The sequence below is a fragment of the Mugil cephalus genome, chromosome 13 (assembly GCF_022458985.1).
Source record: "Mugil cephalus isolate CIBA_MC_2020 chromosome 13, CIBA_Mcephalus_1.1, whole genome shotgun sequence".
Taxonomy (NCBI): Eukaryota; Metazoa; Chordata; class Actinopteri; order Mugiliformes; family Mugilidae; genus Mugil; species Mugil cephalus.
This window is the reverse complement of record NC_061782.1, coordinates 18,545,243-18,572,323: the sequence shown is the minus strand read 5'-3', so window position 1 is coordinate 18,572,323 and position 27,081 is coordinate 18,545,243. Positions and strand designations below refer to the sequence as shown.

Genomic DNA, 27,081 nt, shown 5'->3' with positions numbered 1-27,081 from the left:
GGTCTAACCTGGAACGCAGCATGAATTTGCAAAGTGACAAAATTACATAGAACTGACCCAGGACTAAACAGATTACACTTATTTTTGTAAATTAATTTCATATATTTTAAAGATAGTTTATTAAATGTAAACATTCTCCTGATTTGCTTGTTCTTCTTTGCACTAAATGATCTGGAGTTGTTGTTACTTACGGTTATTATTCTGTTGTATTACTGGTCCGGCCCACTTGAGATCAAATTGGCCTGAATGTGGCCCCTGAACTAAAATGAGTCTGACCCCCTGTTCTGAAGTAACGTTACTTCAAATGCATTCAACCTTGCATTTGTCTGGGACTACTTTCAGCAGCGGATTGATACATGTTTAGTGTGTAGCTTGTATTTGTAGCAGTAGGATGGTTTGATTCTGGACTATTATGAAGAAAAATACAGACCATATTTGATGACCATGCTGTTGTTGGACCTTTTATCAGCTTCAATAGATTTAAATACATGGGAAAATAATAAGTTAATGTACGTTTCCCTCATACAATATTCATTTTTATTATAAGCAAGCCTCGTGCATCAGCACTTACAGTCTAGTAGTCTTCTAATATTAGCTGCGGCCTTTACTCTTTGATACCTGTGCACTTAAGACTGTTCCCTTTCATTGCTACTTTTGAAATTCTGCCTGGGGGAAAAACAACAACACAAAAAACAACATTAGTCTTGATTTAGACTTTATTCAAAATGTCAATAAACTTGATACTTTTGATCAATCAGGCGTGAAATACTGTAATGATAACAAAACACCGTTCACTGAAAGAGATGCACTGAAATCTAACTCTGACACGTTCGATGTGACGAGTGGTTTAGAGGAAGAGTCACTTTTTTTTTCTTTTTTTTTAACGGGAAGTCATTTGATCGAGAAGGTGTCAGAGGTGGGGGGTGGGGGGTGGGGGAGGTCTTTCAGCAGCAGCAGCGCCGCGCTCTGAGGTTCTTTGTGAAGTTTTCTTTGTAACGACTCCTCGCTAGCAGCTGGTTCATTTAGTGGTTTTGGTCCTGAAGACAGAGAAGCCTCAGTGCTGGTCGAGTTGAATTTGGTCCCATAGCCAGACGCCTGAATGTTCTGTTACTGGAAGCTGGTTTCACAAATATTATTGCTGCAGTTTGTCTCGCACAGAGGAATGTCAGAGTCATCATTAACAGCAGGCCAAGAAAGTTCAGTGACTCTGGAAGACAAACCATCCATTGAGGGGAATGTTCAGTACCAGTGTGTTCGCGTGGTATTTACAGGTAATTCGTAAAACGCTGGCTTTTCAACGGCTTCGTGATTAGCAGGGCCTTTACAGTGTCGGACCTGGCTTGAAACTCAGTGGCCATAAAAGGCAGAGCATGGGGAGACTTCACATTCTAAGTCATCATAAAACGCAGCAGTGGTATACACATCAGGAATCAGATCTATTTACACCATTGGGGAATTCATATCTCCAATCCTTCAAAAGTGGGACATGTTCTTTTAAAAAACCTCTGGGGGAATATAATCACCCACAAACCAAAAATCATGAGGATACTGAGCCCTTTGTGAATCCTGAGGAAATCTTTAAACTTGTTGGAGGTTTACGGTATAATAATAATAAAAATGTGTCTTCGCCTGCTGTTCTCAAATATCCCCGGACCTTCCTTGGCTTCATGAAATAGAGCTATAACGCTAACCGGGAAAGTTTTTGCTTAATGCTACATAATAAATGTTACAAACAAATCCATAAATGTGAGCCGGGTCAAATCTAACCGCACAGTTCAATTAAACCGGGGCTGAAAGCGAAGACACAGACTGAGCTTTAAAAATCAGACTTGAAGGCACTGGATCTGTCAGGTCAAGTAGGTATTGCCATTTTACATGTTCGTTTCAAGTTTTAATCCTGAAAATCAGCTGTCATCAGGGGGAATTTCATTGTAAATTCATTCATTCATTCATCCGGGGCAGTTTTCCTGACATGAACAATCATGGCTGAAGTGTTCTGAGGATAGGAAATATAAACCCATACAAACATTTCTATAAATACTCTTAGAAAAATCTGTATCAGCAACGCACGACCACGTGTTTTAAATGAGAGGATTCCACGTCTGCTTTGTACGACGTCCAGTGTTTTTCTACCCGCATCGCTAAAAAAAAAAAAAAACCCTTCAGGGTGTTCTGGGGGGCGACATACGTCCACCGCTGCTACGGACCCAGTACGTAACCTGCCCCCAGAGCACAAACTGTACTGCAGCATTGCTGACTTTTACAAACAGTCGCACAACAGCATATATGCAATACAAAACGACTGCCAGCATTAGGCCGATAAACGATAAAAAGAAATATTTACAAACAAGGTATCTTTTTTTTTTTTTGTTTTGTTCAACATTTTAAGGGTACACGCATGCATGATTCAAGTCGAAACATCTAAAAGCGTGATCACACGGCTTCGAAACTGACATGGAATGTACTTCCTGCTGGTCGCTAAGGTCAAGTCTCTTCATATTAAATTACCTATAAAAATATATATATAAATAAAAAGGTGAGGGTATCGTGTTGAGAAAGCTGCAGCGGCGGTCAACGTTTAGCTGCACCGACAGGACGAGACAGAAGGAAGGAAGGAAGGAAGGAAGGAAGGAAGGAAGGGGACAATGAGGGAGATAATGAGAGAACAAAGGTGGCAGTGGAGCACCGAGGGGTCAGAGGAAAAGAAGAGCTCTGGAATGTTCCGTGTAGATCTGAGACTTGGTCACGCTCTAGAACACTGACCTCACTATGTTCTAGAACTAAGACAAAGCTGGATTCTAAAGTTCTATGTAGAACTTTTTTTAAAAAAAAAAGAAAATAAAATAACTGGAAACAAAGGCAGCCTGGTGCTAAACCCTCCAGGAGTTCTAGGCCGAAACTCGGTACGTTTTTTCCCGAGTGTTAACGGATGAGCAGTGATCGCAGCAGGTCCTCCTACGAGAGGAACTCTTTCTCCAGCTCGAAGACGGAGGCCCGACCCGGGGAGCTCTGGATGCGACACAGGGGCACGGTGCAGTCTCGTTTCTGGCCCTCCGTGTCCATGTCCAGCAGGGAGCAGCCCACCCCCACGTCAGAGGTCAGCACCATGTTCAGGTTCTGAGCCGTCTTCTCTCCGGAGTAGTGGCCCAGGGAGTAGCTCTTGTTGCGTCCCCGCAGCAGCGCCCAGGTGTGGGGTTTGGCCCTGAACGACACCGGCCGCGGTCTGGAGAAGGCCTCGGGAGGCTTTTCTGACGCCCCGCTCTTCTCTTTCTCCTGCTTCCTCTGGAGGGCGGGAGGAGGGAGACTGGGAGGACCATTGGCTGTAACCAGACACATTCATTATTGTAAATAAAAGCCCTTTTTAAAGCTGTACACACACGCTTACCCCCATCCTGCTTTGTGTTACTCACTGTTGTGGTTGGTGGTGTATTTCTTCCTCCGCAGACGTGTTCCTGTGTTGTGGTTGCTCTGCTCTGGGGGCTGGCTTTTGGTTTGCACTGGGGTCTGCGTTTTAGGCGCCGTCTTGACGCTCTGGCCTTCTGTAGACGCCGCCGTTCCGGGTTTGGATGGCTCCGTGTGATGATTGGCAGTCACATGCTCCACCTTCCCAGGCCTGGACTCTGTCACCTCTACCTCGGACTGCAGGAGACACTTGGTGGAGTTGCATTCCATGATGGCGGACATGGAGATGAGATTGACAGGTGGGGTCGCCACATGGTTTGACGACGATGTTTCGTCTTTGCGGGCGCGGCCGCCTGGTGGCGACGTGCTCCGGCGGAACCGGGTGGCTCGCTGGAACAAGCCCTCCTTCTTCTTCTTCTCCTCTTTTTGAGGCTCACAGTCCTCCCCAGGCGTCGAGTTTTTCAGAGCCTCTCTGATGTCGTAACCGAGCACAAGCGAAGCCAGCAGCGACCCGCAGCCGTACAGCACAGAGTCGGTCTTGCGGCGAGCTGAGGTCCTTTTCAGGCTGTTGGTGGGGGTGAGCTGTGGGGTGGTGGAGGTGGAGGAGGTGGACGTGGTGGTGTAGGGGTCGTCCGGGGTCTCCGGTGGGCCGCCTTGACCTGCCGGCCCGACCCCGGCATCTCCTGGCCCACAGCTCCCGGCGGGGCTCTGAGGCTGCTGCTCGTCCCTCCACAGAGGTAGATCGATGTACACCTGGTTGGGGAACTTGAGCTGCTTTGGTTTGGAGCTGCTGTCGGGACATTCCTGGGGGAACGCCTCGTCTTTACTGGCCCCTGCTGGAAACACATAAGTGCAAATCGAACATTATAAGAAGGAGTGAGCCTTTCTACTTATATTCGTGTAAATTCAAATTTGACTAGCGCACCTTGTTCATTGAACAGGGCAGCGAGGGGCACGGGCTTCTGAGACTTGACCAGGCTGGTGGACCAGGGGTTACTGCCATCCGACAGAGGACGCACTCTGAAAACAACGCACAGGTAAACAGGTGAGTATGTTTGAGTTAGGACTGTTATTACCTCGGATTTCTCAGACTTCTCTGGAACCAAAAAGTACTTGATGCAAACACACACTCTATTTTCTCTCTATTTTTCTTCAGCACCGGTTATATCTGCATCAGAATTTCAACTTTGCTGTTGTTGCAATGCAGAACAGTTAGAAAATGGTGCGTGTTGGCTACATTCATTTGTAGTTTACTGACAGAGAAGTTTAAAGAAAGTAGCAATGTAAGCCAGTTTGATGCTGTAAGACTGTTGGTTGCAGTTTTAACGGATATGTTAGAGAAGTTCAAGAGTAGCCGTTCGATTATCTGCTCTGTGATCATTCAGAAACACGGAGACTCGTTTATTACCAAGACTTATGGTAGATTTATGGTACCGTAGGTCAGTCTCCAACGTTTTTCAGGATAGGGCCCCAAACTGAAGAGAGATTACGTAGGGACCTCCTACCCTATTTATAAATATACATCATTATCATCATTTTACATTGAATATTAATCTATTTAAATAATACACTGGTTTAAATATTCAGAAACATAAACATACAGTGATATAACTGTATACACACACACACACAAACATACATACATACATATGTATATATCAATTTATCCCTTTACTAAATTGTGTTGAATCATGTTAATGTGTATTTAAAGACATTTAAATCCGTGGGGGGAAATTAAAAATATATATAAATAAAACGTCTAACCAACCAAACATTATGCGACCCCCCTGCTGTACCTCCATGCGCCCACTAGGGGTCACAGACCCCCTGTTGAAGACCTACGCCGTAGGACCAGTCCAAAATAAATGTTGACTCTTTAAAACAAGGATGTAGTCAAGTTGTTTTGAAACAGGAACCGATCGGATGTCAGCCTCCACCCAGATAGCACAACACTGCCTTTTTTGTGTGTGTGTGTTTACACTCTACGTGTGTGTGTATACACTCTACCTCTCAGCGGCAGCCGGCCGTTCTTTGCTCTGCACTGAGCTGGGGCCCCAGGTTCTTCCTTTCTTCTTGATTCCCTTTTTCACGTCATCAAACTCCTCTGGCCTGAAGAGGGAGCTGCGGCCCCACGTACGGTTGCTCTCGTCTTGAGTAACTGTTAACGGAGGGATTTCAAATGTCACCACAGGCTCAAACTACAGAGTTAAGAGTCGGAGACACCACAACCCTGACAGGGAGTTTGGAAGTAGACATGTTAGTAGGAGTATTATTAGAGGAATTGTGGCATTTGTATAATTCCAATAGTAATATTTCTCTCCTTCTCTGTAGTTCAAATACTGGCCACATAAATCCAGGGTATTCTCTTAAATGTTGAAACATTTTAAGTCCATCCTTTACTGGATAAATAGAACATTTTAAGTAAATTAATGACAGGGATGTTACTACTTAAGTTACTATTGAACATTTTCATTAGGGCTTCAACAAACTATTATTTTCAATTCGTTGATCCATCTTTTAGTTAATCACTAATAAACAGAACTTTTATTCAAACATGTTTACTCACTGAGTGTATAATAGATTTTGTGCTGCAACTACCTCACTGTATTATTTTTAAATTTTTGAAGTGACCATTTCATGCTTTAATGTTACTTCACAATTAAGTTTTATTTAGCGCTGACATAATTAGGAAAGGTGTCATTTATTATATTCTGTTATTAATTAGAAGGTGTTATGATTTAATTTGACTTGTGCTGTAATTGGAAATAAATCTGTATGTTTCATCTGAAAATGTGGCTTACAACCATTTAGAAAATAAAGTAAAATCTATGTTGTTCAGTTTTTTTTTTTAGGTTTGCATGTGCAACAAAAGTCTGCTTTCAACCTGCAGTGTTAAGTCAGTGGTGCCATGCTAGTTAATAGTATCTGCTCTGGAGAGCCTTGGTTGAGTTCTTGTCTGAACGAAAAACAGGCGAGGACACAATGTCGACTCCGAGACTCTGACCAACAGAACTCACTGAAAAAGTCCAAATACAGGTGTTGTTCTGGCCTGAAACAACATGAGCTACCAAAAGCCACTAAAAGTGGAAAGGGACACATTGTGATGCTCAGTGAACACAAGCTGACTCGTTGCAGCCCTAATTTTCTTACTAGAAAACATCACCAGCTGGTGTACTTTCTGTTTAGTTCTGCAGACCAACAGGCAGAAACCAATCCCTTGTTATAACAGCTTCTCACAGCTGCTGGTTAGTCGTTGTAAAATTAAGAAAAGATGTTAGTGAAGGCAGGATTTACCACAGAACTGTGTTAATTACCACCACTGCCAAAACAGACATTTCAGACAAATCTGGACAGAAGAAATGGCCCATGTCTGCGGCATGAAACTCATCATTATCACCTATTGCTCGTTGGATTTCCAGGTTAAGTTAAGCACCCAAAATTTAACCAGCAGCAAAGACAAGTCAGAAAGAAATCTGCACTGGTGGGAAGCTGTTAGGCATCAAACCCTTTAAACGGTCAAAGTCACGTGCAGGGCCTGGTGCTACTATCCGCGCCCCTGGCTACATGTGCGTAGCCAACCGCTTGCCTTTCCTCCCGAACCCAGAGTAGCCTGAGAGCTCGCTGGTCAGATCAACATCCTGTTGGTAAACATACAAACTTTCCCTCCTCACATGGGACGTCACTGAGGAGGGAAACATACACGTTACCTCCAACCTACACAGCAGTTTTAGCCATGAATAAAATCCACCGCTCTGCTCTGAATGTTAATGTTTAAATACGATTATACAGTATGTGGGGATGTTAATGAAAACATCAACCTAGATGCACATTCCTCCACAGGATGTATACTCACTTACCAGTTTATTAGGTACACTATCCAAAACAAATAACTTGAAGTTTTAATCTGGTTTATGTTAAGGTGCTTTTAAAAGCGCACAATTTCATTTGTTGGGCCGTTGTGCAGAATTTGCATCCATTATCAGCCCCCATTATCTGATAAAGTTAATCTCAGCGGCACCCTGCGCCCTCCATCTGATCTTTACCATCTACCATAACTGCACAAGAGGAATGTGCTTCTGTTATTACAAGGGCGTTGGTGCGTGACTAACGACTTTATCAAACTATTCAAACAACTGGCTGGCTGCTCGTGGCTCTGGAGCTTTTGTTCACATGGTCATTGTGATTAACACTCTTCCTGTGTTTCCAGAAAACACATTTCTTCATTTCACATTTGATTGTGTGAATAAACAAGAAAAGAGACACGTGAGTGACTTCAAATGGAAAACTGGAGTGTGTAAAAAACAAAGTGAACCCACGTTGGATGGCTCGTAGGCGGGGGATGAGCGTGGGACTGCTGGGAGGAGAGGAGCTGGTGCTGTGAAGGCTTCGCCTCTTGTCCATGGAAGGAGACGCCTGCACGGTGATCTTGTGTTGGAAATCTGCAACGTGAAACACAGACATATGAGTCGGTACCACAGACTTCAGGCAGGTTTAACACTGGTAACAGCAACAGACAATGACAAATAAACTCTTGGACATAGTATGATGATCTGTCACTTTTTACGTGAAGATCCCTAAAGTTCCCAGCGTTCAGAATAGTTGTTTCATAGGGAAGTAATTAAGTTTGCCAAAGTTTTCTCAAAAGCCTTGAGATAACCAAGATAGATGATTTTATTCTACTTCTTTATACAAGAAATCCATTCATTCCAGTCCATTGAATTTTACCAATTAATTCACTTAATTTAACTTAGTAACTGAGTTGTAGGTAATAATGTTGGACAATCTAATTACATATACTTATACTTTTTATTGTACTATTTGGAGACACAGAGGCAGACACTACAGCTTGTGGTTGTTTTGTGGTTGTTATATGAACATAAAAATGTCGTGGTATGTGGAGTGTATTTAAAAAAAAAGTCAATCCAAGGTTTTTACGAATCAACTTCAGATTTTTCAAATCAACATCAATGTGATTATAAAAACAAAAGAGGTCATGAAAGGATGGGTTTGGACAGAATCAGGTGACTAATAAAATACAGAAGATATTACAAAAACTTTAATATAATTTAATTATTCTTGTTTTCTGAGATATCTGCCATTCATGGGCACTTTATTGTGTAGCTCTTGATTCTGGATTCGATGCAACATAAGATACATCTTCTCATCCCCTCAGAATAACTCTAATAGGGACGAGATGCCCAATCCGGTCCAGTGGAGACAGTGGGACTTTCTTTCAGACAAAATATCTATGGTAGTCTATGACAAATAATGTGACTTCACAGGTTTCTACCTCACCCTTTACTTCCTGTCTCTCTACTGGTAGCTACTTTGATGCTGTGATGTAAGATGTAAGTATTTATTAGTAACTTCTTCCTTCTTCCTCTGACATTCTCTTAAAAGAAGGACTGCCAGTCAATCAGAGCAGCATAAAACTTATAGAGAGGGTCGTGCAGATTCTGCGATATCAGCGGACCTCACATCACTGTGAAGTCCAGACCTCTGGGTGTGTTTGCTGACCTGAAGGCAGGCTGATGCGGTTTCCATCCTTCAGTTTAAGGCGCGACCGTTTGAATTTGCCTTTCCTCTTCTTCACGTTGGGCTTGTCTTTGTTGAGCTGGAAGATGAGGATGTTGAGCTCTCTCTCCAGCACGTTGATCTCCCGCTCTGCCAGCTGCTGCTCCCGACGCTTCAGCAGCTCCTCCTGAGACTTCTGCTGCAGGGCGGCCCGAGTCAGCTCCTCCTCCCTGGAACGTAGCTCCTGGGAGAACCAGAGACTCAGACACATCACTGGAGGTTTTGCTCATCTTGAAGTGAACAGCGATGTCAGATCATTATTAAACTTGGTCGGATGTTATGGACGGCGATGCCTGTGTCAGGTTTCAGCTGACTGTGTCTAAACAGGAAACAGGTGGCAGCGAACCAACACCCTTAAGAAAGTTTTTATGCACTGGAATCTCTTCTGTCAAAGGGTGGGTCCATAAACTTCACACATGACAATCTACAGGTGTTGGCGAGCACTACTGAGAGTTACTGTGGAAAATTCAAGTCTCTTTAATCAGGTCAGTTTAAGGTTGATAGTCACAGATTTGAAAACGAAGTTTGGACAAAATTAAAGGGAGCTTAGATGGATGGTTGCTGTAAAAGGAATAAGAATAAAAAAAGAAGATGTGTGTTTCTGCTGTACATTGACTCTGACTGTTATGGAAGTGTAGAGCTATTACGATGGAGTACCGTTTTAAAGAATAGATAATATTCAAAGCATCATGTAGACGCAAACTGCCATATACACCAATCAGCCATAACATGTCGGGTCTGGTCTGTTCAAGTCAATAACACTGATTATCTCACGGCACCTGTCAGTGGGTGGGATGTATCGGTCAGCAAGTGTACATTTCATCCTCAAAGCTGGAGTTAGAATCAGGGAAATCGGACAAGTGGAAGAATTTGAGTGACTTTGAGAAGAGCTAAATTTAGATAACTAGACAAATGGGTCAGAGTATCTCCCAAACTGCAGATCTTGTGGGGTGGTCCCAGTCTGCAGTGGTCAGGGCCGATCAAGATAAACGCAGTGAACCAAGGCAGGGGCCAATACTCAATGATGCATGCGAGGAGTAAATGTGCTGTATGATCCAACAGACGAGCTACTGTCGCTCAAATTGATGAAAATGTTGCTGTTTTGTTTTTTAAAGAAGGAACGTTGAAAGAACACACAGTGAATCACAGTTTGTTTTGTAGTTCAGAGCTGCAGACCAGTCAGTATGTCCATGCTGGAGTTACATCCACATGTTTCCCAGAAGAACATACACATCGTAGTGATGAACCACTTCACTGGTTGGTGATTTCAATATTGTGACTGATGATTATACGTCTAGAAAGTATTTCTTTGGACCATTACATATCTCTGAGATTCTTTTTCAATTTTACGCTGATTATCAAAGTTGCACTTCTAGATTTTAAAAAGTCAGAAGAGAAACAGGTCGCAAAACAGACAAACAAACAAAGCTCTCACAAAGAGACGTCTTTGAGTTGGGGAGTAGCGAGTGTATTAGATATCTCCATCAATAACGAACTGGCTTCAGGAGATTACTGCCTGCTGTTTCAGGCTGTGTTACAAAGCCAGACAGTCTCCTCCCATGGCTTTCTTCATTCCCTCTATTTTCTCTTTAACTGCCCTCAGCTCAGTAATAATAATCCTTACTGGATGACTTCCATGAAGCAGCTTTACAGTCAAACCCTTCAGCCACCCACCTAGACACAGATTACTGTGAGATGTTTATGGGAAATGTGCTGATGCAGGAGATAATTCTACAAGTATGTGTGCTGGGAAAATGTTCGTTAATGCTCAAAGAAAGCTAAACATTTTCCCCCCCTTATTATCTTATTTGTTACTTATTCAGGCTTTATATATTGTGCAAACTTGATAAGGTCGGATGAGGCAACAGAGATTATCTGTTTAAGTGGTTAATCAAAGTAACTGTAAGTCACGCAACACAAAGGTTTAAATATGGCTTAACATAACTGATGAACTGGAGCAAAGCAGAATACAGAGAAACATGGAGACTGAGTCGGGTAAAACAACACCACCTGTGGATTTTCAACATCTGTGTCGTTCAGTTCACCATTCATTGAACCAGTAGCTCTGTGCTGCTGATCCCGCTGTTTCTCTAAACACTAATTAACACCCGACTTTAAGCCAGCAGACTTAGGCAGGAAGCAGATTAAGGTCTTAACGAGGGGAAGTACGCTAAAGCGCCTCGCCATTAATGACTCAGTTTCTTGAACATCCCATTAGCTTCACACTGAAAGTAACCAATTAAACTTTTTAGTCCGTAAGAAGCTGTCAGGAGTGACACGTCATGGTCTTAATAATAGATTAGTCTGCATGTATCATCACTAAAATAGAACAGCTATCTAACAATTACTTGCCAGCCGTTGTATTGTGTGTACTGGATAATGACTCGGTGCATCGCTCCGTCCTACCTTCTCTTTGGTCCTGAGCTCGTCAAACATCTCTTGGATCTCCACGCGCCAGTCGTCCTGCATGCTGTGGAAGGAGTCCTGAGGCATGGTGGCCATCACCGCCTCCTCGATGGCTGACAGCTGCTCCAGGATGCAGGAGAAGGAGGGGCGCACGTGGGGGTCCTGGTCCCAGCACTCTAGACACATAAAAAGCAACATAGACATTGAAAAACACTGTACTTAAAAACTAATTAATCTATGCAGTAAAATATAGTGATAACCAACACTGGAGCCAAGAAATTACATTTTCCCATTTTCCTTTGCTACAGAAGACCTGGAAGCAAACTTTGGTAATGAGGAAACTTCATTGTGGATCCACTTAAAAGTCTCTAACGCAAAATCTCAATTATATTCGCTGCCTTTAACACATTTAACACCCAATGAAAGGCAACTACTGAAGAGAAATCCTCACATAAAGCAAATCTGATCTGTGTGTGTAGAGTTTCATTCCAGTACATTACCATTAGCTAGAGAACCAATTGGGTGTAATGGATTCTCTGAAGAGGAAAAAGCTTTGTCATGTTATTTAGGTGCAGACGAAGCGTTTTTAGGTTTTATTGCTGACTCTATGGTTATATGAGGTAAAACAGTCTTTATCTCTGATGAGTCGTTCTGGAGGAATTGTCTTTACAGATGCAAACCCATTTGTGGCACAATTAATTGGCAACTTTGCAAAGTAATTTTGTCTGTAAGAAGTTATTTTCTGGTTTGCCTCGTGTTAAGTTAATTCCTGTAAACATGACGCTCTTTGTGACTGTTTTCCATGGCTGTTATAGATGTGATCTTGGTCGCATACAGTGTGATTTGTTCTCAGGTCTCTTACAACAAACCTCAGTCTCATTCAGACGTGGTCAAACTTACCTTCCATGAGCTTGGCGAAAGGTTCGGGGCAAGTGGAAGGGATTGGTAGAGTTAACTTATTAACTGCGACGCCGTAAGCAACAGCCAGGCCGTCAATGCCACGGTACGGCACCTCTCCTGTTAGCAGCTCCCACAGCAACACTCCATAACTGGTAGAGGGTTCACATTCAAAGGAAATAATAAACAGAACAATTATTTAACACGACAACGTGAAAGAGCAGGCAGTATTGGGTAGAGTGTACTGTGATATTCATCATACCCCCAGACGTCACTGCCTTTAGAGAAGAGGGACGACTTGATGACTTCAGGGGCCATCCAGGAGTAGGTGCCTGCTGCTGACATTTTTGTGGTTTTGTGCCACTCCCTGGCCAGGCCGAAATCTGTGATCTTCAAGGTCTTCCTCCCGATGTCGTCATTCTCAATTTTTTCAAGTAATAATACTGAAAACAGGGAGGATGAGGAAACGATACATTAGACTGAGGCAAAAAAAAAGAAAAGGCGGACAAAGATACATAAAGGAAAGGCGGAAGAAAGCAATGTGTGATTAAGAGAAAAGGAGAAAAGTGGAAAGACAAGATTGGAGGAAAGTGACAGATGTGAGGAGGGGGTGGAAGAGACGGGAGAAAGGTGAATGAAAGAAAGGGACGCACAAAAAAAAAAACAGGACAACCACGCAGGTGAGGAGATGATAGTGGATATTCAAGAGGGCCAACAGCGGTATGCAGGTCATTTATTACTGTAGAAAGAGAAGGCTGACAGCGCCACAAAGCACCTGTCCCCAGGTCCTAAAAGTGTTGAGCACATTAAAGACGGCCGGAACCCTCCAAACCTGATGGTAACACTACACCTGGCCTCAGAGCACGGCCACGGTGAAGACACAACCCACTGACGTGTCAAGTAAAGACCCCGTGTGCCAGTCATGGATGGGAATAAGACAATGACTTACACACGCATACGCTCTTCTAAATGTGAGAGAAGATTGTCACAGGAGAATGACTGGTCTAATTTATTTTGTATTAATATATATACATACTAACAAAATGTGACTGTAAACTAATTGACACCACGGCAATGAAGTTGTTGGTGTGACTGTGTTTTGTTGAACTGAATGTAGCAACTGAATGACCAGACTGTTTGTAGCTTCTCCTAGCGTCCTAGCGTCCCCGCTAATAGTACGTCTACCAGTTTTACTTTCCAGCAGAACATGCCAGCTATTAGATTAATTATTCTAACGAGAATGTGCAGATTTTATCTTCCCATGTGACCACTCCATCAGTCGAAGAGTTGATGCATATTTAGTTCCTGTTATTTTCACCCAGTGAAAGCTTCCTGTTAGTGAGTCTAATTCTTATCTCCTTACAAAAACAGATGTAGATAAATAGTAGTCGATGAGTTTCCATTAAGAAGCAAGTTGCTCCAATTCTAATTGTTCCTGATGCCACAAAGTTATTTTTACATAAAGAAAGAAAATTAAGAGCAACACATCATACAGGTGTAAAATGTAGAGCAGCAGCAAAGGATTGTGTCACAATGTGTCGTTGTAAGACGGGGAGCCAGAAGTTAAACAGAAAAACGGCTTGGCATTAATTATGAAAACAGTCGTCAATAGATTGTTTCAGCTACAGGAAAATGTCGAGAATTACAACCAAAGGCAAAAAGGGGACAGAGGTGGGAGAAAACTCATCACTCAACAAGACGCAATCTGTGCCAGGTGACGGCTACAGAGTAGAGTAGCAACATTTTTCTAATGTTCAATGTTTCCTTTCAGAGGTAATAAACCTATTCACTGCGCCGATACACCAACTGCCAAATATTCTTGTTATCCCTTTGACAACAAGACGCAGCCCTTCTCTACAAAAGTTGTGTATCCTCAGCCAAAACAGACTCTTTGATCCTTTCGTCCTCTTGGTATTATTTTCCTCATTTGTTTTTACCACTGCCAAGTTCTCCTCACGTTACAAACTGTCCCATTTCATTATTTACACACAGGGCTATCACTGCAGCTCCTTATTGGCTGGGTCGACTACACTGAACAAATGCAGCAGAGAAGCTAAAATCTGACAGGATGAAGGCTGCCTTAGGTGGCTTGACAGAGAGCTTAACGTCTAGGAAAACAGTAAAGATTCCAAAACCCCTTAAGGCCTGGTTGGCACATATGCTCTGTGTTAATGTTCCCATGGGAAAAAAAAGATGTAATGATAAAGATACATAGTGGAGAGCACTGTATCACAATGTACACTCACGTTAAAGGCTATTTGTTAACAGCCTTCAACAATAGCTTTGTGATATTTGTGTGCAAGTACTACGTGAAGCAAGTCATTCACTCGCTGACCTTGGACTTACTCCAACACATCAGCACAAAACCAAGACATGCCTAAACACACGCACACACAAAGCTTTCCTCCGCAACTCAGTTATGCACAAGCAAGCACCTGTAACACATTTACGTGTTCATTTCATATCAACGAAACAAAGCTGAAACAAAGACAACTGGACTTGTTGGGTTACTTGAAGTCCAGCTGTCTTTGTTTCAGCTGTGTTTTTGTATGTACCTGTGTGACAAAGAGCATTCACAAACATACTCAATTAATGACTCAGCCAGCGTGGTGAACCTACAGGAGGAACATCTGAATATCTTCGGACAAGACCGTACTGTTAATAGGACAGCAAATGTGTTAAACTTCAACCAGATCTGTTGAAAGGTGTAGGAGTGGTACAAAGGAGGACAGCTGCTGAGCTGAAGAGCAGATAGCGTGGGCAGAAATTAGCTCAGAGACCTTGGGCCAAGCGCTTAAAACTCCTCTGAAACTGAAACAATTAAATACAGATCTGTATTACGTATATATGGATCCGACAGCTGTAGTTCGTCTGTGCGAACGTTTGAATTTTAAAATAAAGTCATTCAATAGCCTAAATATTTTATTTAACAAATCTAACTTTATCACATGGTTTATTGCAATTCTGGAGCATCGATGGCCGATGGGCAACTACAACAGAAAGTACTACTACTAAAATATTCATCACAGGTTTTTCAGCAAAAACAGATCTGATTTCTTTCCAAACTATTTGCATCCATATCACAAACAGTCAATACTTGACTAACTATTCTGTACAGACCAGTCCAACATTACTCACATCCATTAAGTTGAGATACATAATCAGTAAACCTAAAACTAGGTATACTTTGAATTCCCACAACACTGTTATATCCTAAATTAAGTTTATACACCGACAAGGGACCTACGCAGAGCATCCACTGATGTCAGCATTTATACTTGTGCTGCGTAACAATGACAGTGCTAAAAAGCCAGTTGGTGGCCAGGTTGCTGTGTTGAGCTTGGTCTCCATGTACTAAGTTCCATCTTGTCAATGTAAGATGCTGTATACAAATCTACAGCACGCTGACATTTCACATAACACTGATGTTGCAAATGTGTCCATGGATGTGTATTCTTGTATCATATTTCTAACACGGCCCTATCATCCTTTGGAAAATATGCCTTTGATTTGCACCATCCACACATAAAAAAAGGAAAAACACTTTGCTTCAATTATCAAAGGAAACACTTAAACAGACAACTCCTGGTTGTAAATAAACTCCTTTCAAAAACAAGCTGTCTTGGGGAAATTTCTTACAGTCTCAAGGGGCCTGAAATGATTTCAAGCATCATTCTAACTGTAGTGTGACTCCTGTGGGTCTCCACTAATAACAGGGGTATTGGTGCCATTACTAGCCTCGGGCTCAGAGGGGATCCTCTACCCAGGCCGCAACAATAGGAATTCCATTACAAACAGGTTTCACTAGACCAGTGATATACTCCGACTTCCTGTTATGAAGTCCTCTCTCAGTGATTCCATAGATTCCTCCCAGCAGGCTCTGTAGGTTTATAATGACTTATGATGGGTTAGTTACACAACCCAGAAGAACAGCGGTTTAGAACTATCTGTGTTGATTGGCCTATAGGATATCACGCCAAATACTTTCTTTGTACCTCCATGAGACTTCAGTGTCAGCCCTCTAGAAATTTCTGATAAAAGACCGAGCTCCTGTCTACATGACTCCATGCTGACGTTATACCACAAATTAGACGACCATTTTGTTTAGCTACTGGAGTCTATTAGCAGCTAAACTAATAACAGTAACACTAAATAGACACTGCTGGTCAAACTACCTTGATTATGAAATGTATGTTCTCAAACCTGAATTGAGCTTCTGCGTTTCTTGTTATGTTTAAAGGAGTCTCTCAATCTAAATCTACTGTATACTCACTAAATGTCAACACCAAATCATCAGTTAACTTTGTTTACCAGTCTAAAGGGAAAAACTGGCATTTTTCAAACCTAAATAATGCTCATAATATATACTATGGTTCTCTCGTAATTCACCACTCTTCATCATTATTGAGCAGTGGCTACATCGTTGCTACTTCACCTGAACAGAGACTTCAGGGTCACCAACTGAGATATTCAGGGTTGTCACAGGTATCCCTGCAGTACCTCAAATGGCCACTCGTGGCAGGCTCCAAAAGCGAGTCAATACCCATAGTGTGTTTAAATTATCCAAGCTTAAAATTATAAGTTGGCTCAGGTTGCTAGCTTCATCTCTTTGACCACTTGAATAAGCTGTGAGGTGGAAGGAGGCACAGGCAAGATGGCGAAAGCTGGTGTAACTCACATTGACCTCCAAAACCAATCTTAAAAGCCCTGAGTGTGACGTCAAGGAGGGTTTGTCCATCTTAGTATATAGACATAGGCGATATGCGTTTGAGAAGTAGAAGTTGATTGCACAATGGTAGTTTTGACTTGCGGTTTTCAATGACCATCGACTGGAATTGTTACAGAAGTTATTATCTTCAAACTTTCTGCAACTAACAATAACTAACAATCTGAACTGCACATGGATGTAATGAGAGATGGGCCACAAATCACCCCTCATCACTTAAATAGAGCAGTGGACAAACACTTTTGCCACGATCAAACAAAACTGAATTCACTATGAACTTGTTTTTGTCCATTAATTAAGTGTAATAAAACTACAGATTGCAGATCTCAAAAAGCTTTTATGTTTGTCTTACACGCTATATTAATTACTGAGGGGAATGCAATTTTACACTGCTGCAAATCACTATATATATAGCTGACATATTACACTGTAATGTAATAAAACCATTCTCATGAAACATATTATGGAGCAATGTTTAATGTAAGAGACTAATCTGGTAATAATGGTTAACAGAGAAGACACATGCTACTTCACTGGCTAATGGCTCACCACCAACACCAGCCCTTCTTTGAAGTCCATTTGTTATGACCCTCTCACCCTTTTCTAATTACTTGGGTTCATCTTTGCAGGTTCAAAGAAACTGCAAGTCATTGAGTCTAACCTTGAAATATAAGCCTGACCTACAGGGAAAGTCCCTTCTGTTTCATTTAAAATTCTCAGTGTTTTTTTTTTACATTATACTTCCGTAACCAGAAAGGAACATTCCAAAACTTATACCCAAATTGTCGCAAATCTCGAATGAAGAAAACAATAAGGTCATGAGACATTACGTTGAAATGTATCTTGAAAAACGCCTTGAAGAGAAGAAGAAAGAGAGGCTTTGGCTCCTCTTTGTTAAGGGTCAACCTAAAAGTCAAGCCCCAGGCAAAACCCCACCCTGTACTGGAAAGATAAATCCAGTCCGTACAAGCTAAGAATAAAGTCGGTGCACGTTAAGCCTTTACAGCTGAGCTAATGCACAAAATGAGGTTGTGACTAGTCAACTTTGAATACTGGTTTGGTTACGGACCATCTACACCCTGTTTGGATAAGATGTTGCATGATTGGATCCTACACAGGGAGGTGGAGTAAGTGTAACACTAATTTGAGTTTCACTCTAAACAGGCCATGACGGTAAATTTTAAGAACTGCAAGCTCACACACTCACATACCAGTAAAATATCCCCAGGTTAGAGCAAGTGCGTAACAACTGACATACTCGCTGGTATGCTAGCATGATTTTTCTAAGCACAAATGGCTTATCAGCGTTTGTTAGTCCAACTGTGACTTGTAAGTATTTGGCAAACTAAATGGAAATACGCTAAGCTCCCACTTGAAAGTGTGTGCTTCAACTATAAATCCCTTTTCTTACAATAAACTATAGTTGACATTTGTAAATACAGCTCTATCCTTCAATTATGCTCTATGCTCTAATTACTGTTGGTAGTTTTGCCAGTGTCTACAGCTCAGGTTTTAACTCAACTATATGTTGTTCCTGCTGCTTCTTGGTCTATATTTACTTACTCCTTTTAAAAGAAAATGTTTTGAAGCGGACAACAGTTCAGCGCAATTGGAGATGGATATGCCCCGAAGGCAGACCCCACCCTCAGTCCAACCCCCATTTAATTCCCCTTTCCAACAGTGGATCTCGAGGCAGACCCATCTTTCATGGTGGAACAGTGGGAAGATCAGAAGCACAGCTCCTGTCTTCAAAGCAGGTCCCACGCTTCTTCCCATTGCTTTCACAGCCTCAAGCTAAACAGAAAATAAATACAATTTTTGGGCAAACATGTTAAGTTTTTTCTCTTGTTAATAATTGAGATTTATCTCACTGCAAATACACATCAGACATTCTGCAAACCATTGATAAATTAAAAGTTTTACAGGACAAAGTCCCTTCATCTCAAAGTAGCTTTGATGTAGCTGTATCATACACACAGTATTTCATGCATGCAACACAAAAGGTAACATGTTATTCAGCATTAGTTTAAAATAACTAAGAGATGTATTTTCATTTCAGAGGCTGTGGTTTGTACTATTGAACTGTGTTGTGTATACTGACACACAAAGTTTGTATTACTTTGACAAGCCCATTTTAGTCAGTGGATGAGGCTCATTAACAAAAGCACTTGTATTTAATTCAATCCAGTTAAATGGCACAACAAGCTACATCCTCCAAAAAGATCAAACAGTTAAATTACAGCCTTTCTTACTCTGTTTTGACATAAACTGAACCTTACAGGAACCATAAAGATGGATAGTGTACCTAATGAACTGGCAACTTAGTGTATTTGTCTCTAAACCAACAGTGCTGAGTGAACACACACAACACTTTTACTGATATGCATCAACAAATTTATAATTAAAGAATCTGCAGTAATAATATGGAGAGCAGTGCTCTAACTTGATGTGCCAGTATTTTCCTAACCGTGCCATCTGACTAAGCATGAGTACGAGGAGGCTTCCTGTAGTAAGCAGAAACCAGGCTGCACAACATTCAGTGACTGGTCTGTCTATGCTGGTTGAAATGAGAGTGCCCCCAGGCATTTTGGTTGATGGGAAAAGGATCGGGGCTAATGGTAGGCTAAATCCATCTATCATGGTCACATCTCTTCAGGCCACTTGCTCTTTGTCTGTCCTCTTCCTCTACTAGTTCGGGTCTGTGTAAACCCGAATTAACCCATAGCTAGACTATTTAAAACACATCAAATGTTAAAGCTGTACATTTAGTGCTTTATGCTGTATTAGCATCTATCGGTGTTCCTGGGAGCTACAGAGGGGAATGGAGGGGATTGGCTGATTTGGAAGGCAGTTCTCTTCTCAGCTGTGGGCCTTTTTCCTTTTCACCCAGCCCTGCAACAATAGGTGCAGTCAGGGAGAGGTCATAAAAAACACAGTGAAAGCATCTCAACTCCTCCTCTCTCCCCTCTGCCCATTCTCTCGTCAGAGAAAAGACAGGCAGTAACTGTCTGTGTGTCACCAGGGGTAATTGTAGGAAGCCAGAGAAAAGTTGCCCTGCAACACCTAGTCAAGCTTTGGTAACTTTTCCTCTCGTAGTCTCCTTATACCAGAAGTGGAGCAAGACAACAGAGAAATTCGTGGTACAAAAAAAAAAAAAAACCTTCTCGAGGGATGCTTCCTCAGTGGAAGTGTAGTGTAGCTCATTGTGACCTAGTAAAACAAGGTTAAAGAGAAGTTCTTGTGCAAAGCAGTTCCTAGAGAAGTATGGTGGTTCACAGGGCAGATAACAATGATTATAAGCAGTGTGCTTGGAAGTCTATTCTCTTACTTTGGGCATAGGGCAGAAAATGCATCCCAGGGGCATCACTGCAAAGTCACGGCTTGTGATTAAGATTATGATTTACTAATAACATTACGTTCATTAGGCAGATGTTAATGCCCGGAGCGACTAATAGTAAATCTCTCACTTACAAAATTAAGTCTCTACTTAAAAAATCCACTCTTGAACCATTTTAATCAGTCATTTATGATTTAGTGTAATGGTTTAGTTCTATATATACTTAAAACTTAAAATGATGACCCAAGCAGAGATGCAGACAACAGGTGCATTTATCATCTTCAAAGTCCTACCACTTGTGCCCTTGCAGCTTTCATAACAGTCTCGTCTGTGTTTTGATAGTCATTATTCTAAACTCTGAATCCAACACATCCTCTGCATTTACCACCACAGCTGTACAAGTTCCACTGCACCAACATAAAAGAAAGGTTCTCCCTGTAAGCTGGGTCAGGTTTTTGCAGATGATGGGTGAGCGGAGAGAGACAGGGGAGAGGGAGGGGACTGTGGGACGGCGTGATGAGGTCTAACAATAGCTTCAGATTGATGGGGGAATGCAGTTGCACACGCTCCAAATTGAACTCCATCGGTTTCAGTGGCGTTCAAGCACACATTCCTGGCATACTATCGCTCGCACCAAGATGTGAAACTCAGAAGTAATGTGGGTTATGAGCGCTGGCTCGGAGCCAGGTTTCACTGTGATTTCTTGCTCTTATCTGACACTGTGTATTTTACCAGTCCGAGCCTGAAGAAAACTTTTCTATCAAAGCGGAGATGGTTAAGAAGGGAGGATCAGTGAGTAATAAGAAGTAAAGTAAGCAAATGGAGATTAGAAAGAACGAATCCCTAAAAAACATAGCAACACATTTATCCTGTTAACACATACTGTCTACAGCCCTACAGCTTGACTTTGCCTATACATCCTTATAATCTATATTTGTGTGAGTTATGTTATTGCATTCGGGGCATGTACCCCCATTACAATTATATTCACAAAGTCTGAGCACACACACAGTAACATCCATCTTACATGGAGCAACTTTCCAGAAATTGTCCATAGAGTTGCAGAGTTGTTTCAGGACGAACTATATGACATGCACGGTTAATGAAGTGAATAAAGGGTGGCAATAAAAAAACAGGCCAAACACTACTTCTGAGAAGGATAACTTCTTAGCTGGTTTTGATCACTTCAAGAGCTTGTTGTTAAAACCATTATCCTTTATAGCCTGAAAATGAAGAAAAAAAGGTAGACATGAAAAATAATAAGCTACAAGTGGGAGCAGACAAGAACAAGAAAAGGCCGGAGAAAAATAACGAAGTAAGAAGGGAAACCCCCTCAGTTTGTGGCAATAAAAGAGTACCGCTGCTCTCTGGGAGATTAAATATGAACGGAACAAAACAAAACGAGGGCTTTGAGACCCTCCGAGTCCTAGCCATTCTTCTGGCCACAGTAGCCTAGCAACCGCTGCTTGACCAGTCCATTGTGTAAACGTATGTTAAGCTTTTATCCCTCATTAGCAACATTCCTCCCTGCAGGCTGGGATTTTACAGATTAGGTTGAAAAATACAAAAGAGATTGGACAAATCTTGCTGACTTCCAACATATTACTTTACAGGCTAATCATTGATCAAATAGCTGTATGTTTGTCTGTGCGGAGCATGTGTACACTGCAAGTTGATAAATGACAGGCAGAGAAGTTGACCAAAGTTTTGCTGTTCTTTCTCTGTATGCTTGTACCTGTTCATGTCCTGGTTTACACTGAGAGGATGCACCCACACCGCTTGACATTTTGCTAATTAAATCTTTAAAAAAAGACAGATTGCTATTAAGACTCATCGCAGTCTATCCGTTTTCCTTTTTACCCCCTGCCTGGATGATTCTCACTCCTTTTATTCTGTCAGCCTAGCCGGCGCACATTTAATGCCAAGACAAACAGACCTCAGGAACAGATGCAACAATTTCTCTAAGCTGTATTATTCTATTTTTTTTTTGTGGCTTTTTCTACTGGCAAAACAACACAACACACCACAGGGTGCCATTTGTGTGTTTGTGTGTATGAGAGGGTCTTGTGTGAACTCACTGCCCTGGCTTTGAGCAAACACATACAGCTTCTTTCACTCTCTCCCTCTATTTAGCTAACACTGCATATTGACTGCAGGTGCTCAGACTTCTGACCCTGGGATGATCAGTTATACACAAGTAGTGGTGCTCATTTTGTGGCAACAACTCAGCATCCAGATTCATCTACTGTGTGAAGACAGAAAAACTTAATGGCCGACCATACTTCTGGTGAAATCAGGTTTCAACAGAGCACAAACCACACACAGTTAATAACCTCTCCTGACTCTAAAATCTCCCTCTTTACTTAAAGCTTATGCTGTCTGTGGGTCACAATGAAGTGGCAGGACAAACACACTGACTGGTGTTAGCAGCACAGTGCCTGATCGGGGGAGTTTGTTTGTGTATGTTCACCAAACATCCGATTAGGTGAAACAGCCTAAAACAGCAGTTAAATCCTTTCTCTCCATCTGCCCTATAATTAATGCTCATCTTAAATAAGACTACTTGTAAATCTGGGCTCTTGTACTCGGTTCATGACATTCACAGACACACAGATTTAACAAATTTGGAATAATGCAATAATTATGTTTAATGGAGTGAATATGTTTTTTTGTTTTCCTCCGCTGGAAAAAAATATTTACCACATACTTTACATCTTCTTGTGAGCTTAATTAGCGTTTGCATTAGTTTTAGTGTTTGTCATGTTTGCATTTTGAAATGTTATAGTCACATCTGTATTAGTCCTGCATGTGCAGATTTCATACTCTGCATAGGGCCCTTAACATCTGTGCAGCACTACCTTTTTTCAAATTGAATTGAATTGTCTGGATTTATCTAACTCTAGGGCCTGGTCCGTTTACGTTTCACATGTTAGGTCCTTACATTTACACACTGGCTCCCACAGCTGGAGATAAACAGACATTAGTACCCCAAAGCTGCTCTCCACATGGCTGTTGAGTTGATAAGAGTCTCTGGTCACAAAAAGGTAGAAATAGTGTTTAGAGTCATATTACACACGTAAACACACCTGAGTTGAAACCTGTGTCAGTGGGTATATGACGCAGACCCCTTTCCTCATCGACTCCGGTCCATTCATTATTCAGTCCTGGGAAACTAAAGTTTGCTGGCCTGTTGTCAATTACCAGTCCATGGAACAACTAGAACAGTCGGTCTACTGCACTGATCCAAGTTCAGCTACATGCATTGTTACAGAGAGACTTGATCCATTTTTCCAAACATGAATGCCTAAAAGATGAATAGTTCCTGTTCAATAAGAGGCCAGTCCTCCATTACAGAAAGCCCTTAAGTATATGGTAGTTTCTATTACTATAACTAGATAATTGCTATGTCTGGGATTTTTTTTTTTTTAGCTTGCGGACTCTGGTACTGGCTCTGGTTGGTCAAGCACATGAGCTGACAGTGTGGGCTGAGTGGCTCTTGTCATGTGTTTGGTAAATCACTGTTTTATTTGAACAACATTTCAGCTTACGGTGGAGAGGGGGGCTGGGAAGGTGTGTGTTCTAAAGGTTGAGGGAGGGGGTGAGTGCAGGCTGAGCAGCCCAGCTGAGCAAACTCTGACTTTATTTCACATCCTCTCGATGGCATCCCCCACCCCCTCATACACTGCAGAGTTTTTACACCGCTTTAAATCCATCCTGAGTAAAGGGCAGACCTGTACCAGTGACGTGGTGAGATTTACAGGTCGTTTTCCAGTTCATTAGGTTCACTGGTGAAAATAAATGCATTCTGTTATAACAGTCCTGCACTAAATCTTATCTTCACGAGGGTTATGGTATTCAGCGTTTTATTAAAATAAAGATTGATTCAGTTGTGTTTTCATTTTGGAGGCTGCGGTTTGCGGTACTAGTGAATTGTAATGTGTTGCACTAACGCAAATGTTGCTATTATTTTGTCAACTTAATTTCAGCCAAAGGCTAATCTAAATAAAAGAAACATTTTTGTCTTTAATTTATTGAAGTTTAACAGTACCACAAAAAGAAGTCCTACAAAACAATCCTGCAGTTCAATTACCACCCTTCCTAGATGGTTTCCACATAAACTGAACATTATAACAGTCATGAAGATGGATGTGGTGCAGGACTGTTGTATTAGGATGCATTATTTTTGATTTTTGTGTTCTTAATGAACTGGTTAATAAGTGTATGAAGATTATGAGTTTGGAGCAGCAGTTTACCCATGTGCATATGGTAGAAATGCTCCAATACCTCATATTATTAACGAAATACTAAACAGTCATTAATTATGCTTCAGGTTGCGGCATGTGGACTGATAAAGTGAAAATGAGAATTGTTGTGGGGGGGGGGGGGGGGGGGTCTGCTGCATGTGCAACAGGTGCATGGTTCTCCTATGGTCCAGGATCTGCTATATCATTTGTTGTTACCTACATTCATTCCTTCAGTACAGACAAACGCACACACACACACACACTCTTCCATATGTGCTTACTGTTGCTAGACTTCAGGTCACGGTGGATAATGGGTACCACGGCCTCCTCGTGCAGATAGTGCATCCCGCGTGCGATCTGCACGGCCCAGTTGACCAGGATGTGTGGAGGGATTCGCCTTCCGGTCAACGCCCGGTTCAGTGTCCCGCCTCGGGCGTACTCCATGACCAGGCACAGGTTGGGCTCCTCCAAACACACCCCTTCCAGTTTAATAATGTTGGGGTGCTGCAGCATGGAGAAAAGCTTCGCTTCTTGTTTAACACCGCCGGCGGTGGCTGTTATGTCCTCGTCTGGGTCCTGTCGAGCCGCCTTCACGGCGACCTCTTGATCTTTCCATGTGCCCCGGTAAACTTTGCCAAATCCACCCACGCCTATGATCTCCTCTAAAATCAGTTCGCTGAAGGGGATCTGGACGGGCGAGCTTGGGACTCGCTCCCGTACCCCCACCGACACGCTCGTAGCGGGGAGCCGGTAAATAGCGGGCTGGTACGTGACATAATTGGAGGGGAAAATCCCGACCCGGTGGTTTATCTTGCCCGTCCACCATCCCTCGTCCCCGGAGATAGCAGCGTCCTTGGACAGGACCTCTACCACATCCCCTCTCCTGAGGCTGAGCTCGTCCTCGCCGCTGGCCTCGTAGTCGTACGCTGCTGTCCACAGGGATCGAGTCGGGCACAGCGGGGCCGAGTGAGCCCACGCCCGTACTGTGGGGGACTCTGTCCAGGCATGCTCCCCGGTCCCACCGCCGCCCGGCCGCCCTTCACCGTTTGGGAAAGCGGCCTGCGAGACATCCATTTCTCGGTGGCCGTAGCGGCACCATAGGGTGCAGAGCTTTTAGAACAAAATGAAAACTTTAAAACGTTAAAATGCAACTTGTTGCAAGCATCGCGGTGTCACATCTGCAAGACTATCAGGCGAGCACGGAGAGGATTTCCCTGCGCGACCCACGGCAAATTTTAAACTGTGTCCAAAGTCCTGAGGGAGAGAGAGGGAGAGCGTCTCCAGCCGCGTATCCACGTCGCCACTCCGGTAACTTACAAGAGAGGGTCAGTAACTAGCTAGCGAGGAGTAGCCTGAACACGGTGTAGCTAATACCACTGCTCTATGGGCTGACGGATAAAAGACAAAATAAATTTGGAACATTAACAACTAATGCCTCCAGTCATTTAAAGCATAGAAGAAAAGAAAAAAAAAAACTATTCCACAACACTGACTGATCCTGGCCAATGCTAACGAGAACGAGCTAAAGTTAGCTCTCAACCGATGGAGCTAAGTTATCAAGTTTTCGCAGGTGCCGCAGGAGGAGGTGCACCTGCCCCGTCCGCTCCGACCAGACCGGACACAGAGGCTCCGTGGGGCCGCTCTCACTCAGAGAGTCGCTCGTAAGCTTCATACAGTCCCCGACCCGCGATGTGGAAAAGTTCACTTGCTCGCCTGTGGACTTTTAACAGGAATACCAACTGCATTCCACACTCCTGGCTAACGGGTTAGCTTAGCACAGGGCAGCCCGTTGACTAGTTCGGCAGTGGAGAAAAGTTGCTCCTCTCTCCGCTTTAAGGTCGGTAACTCCCAAATGTATTTTGTCTCCTTCGCGGTTGTGAAGAGTGAGGATTTCAAAGGCGCACAAAACATCCTCGGTCTCAACGCATCAATTCGGGAATTAAAAGAAAAAAAAAAAAAAAAAAAAAAACATGAGTGGGGAGGGGGGAGAAAAAAAAATCCTTCAACCCTAATCAAAACAAGCCCCCCACCGTGGTTGTCGCCAGACTGGAGTCGGACCGAGCTGTGGCTGGAGGAGCGAGGGTCCGGGGACGACGCAGCTGCTCATGCTCCTGGTTATGGTGCACTGTGATTGGTGGAAGGGCGGACACGTGACCCGGGTAGCAGGAGGGGGGGTGGAGGAGGGAGGAGGAGTTACTGGAGGAATGTGAGAGAGGAGAGCAGCACGCAGTGAGGGAAATGATGGGAATAATGGACCATATGATGACACGAACACACACAATCAACATAATATAATATAATATAATATAATATAATATAATATAATATAATATAATATAATATAATATAATATAATATAATATAAATCGTACTCATAATATTTATTGCCTATATATATATATATATAAGCCTATAGATGCGCGCACATATCCCAAATACTGAAGGTGAGACTCGCATCATATGAGAGGGTGGATAGGCAGAGGAGGAAGAGGAGG

At 42.6% G+C, this 27,081-nt stretch overlaps 1 protein-coding gene across 2 annotated transcripts; it reads right to left on the bottom strand.

The window, feature by feature from the left end:
• Positions 1-698: 698 nt before the first annotated feature.
• Positions 699-26,960, bottom strand: map3k21 (mitogen-activated protein kinase kinase kinase 21). Of its 2 annotated transcripts, none has more exons than XM_047603789.1 (10): positions 24,868-26,960; positions 12,542-12,722; positions 12,283-12,431; positions 11,383-11,558; positions 8,920-9,160; positions 7,719-7,841; positions 5,410-5,560; positions 4,328-4,422; positions 3,411-4,238; positions 699-3,320 (listed from the first exon to the last, which is right to left on the bottom strand). In XM_047603789.1, exons 1-10 carry the CDS (start codon positions 25,658-25,660, stop codon positions 2,956-2,958), a joined length of 3,102 nt encoding a protein of 1,033 aa, XP_047459745.1. In that variant the 5' UTR covers positions 25,661-26,960; the 3' UTR covers positions 699-2,955. The 2 variants fall into 2 exon arrangements, with proteins under 2 accessions (XP_047459745.1, XP_047459746.1); XM_047603790.1 differs by having other exon boundaries at positions 3,411-4,235.
• Positions 26,961-27,081: the final 121 nt, after the last annotated feature.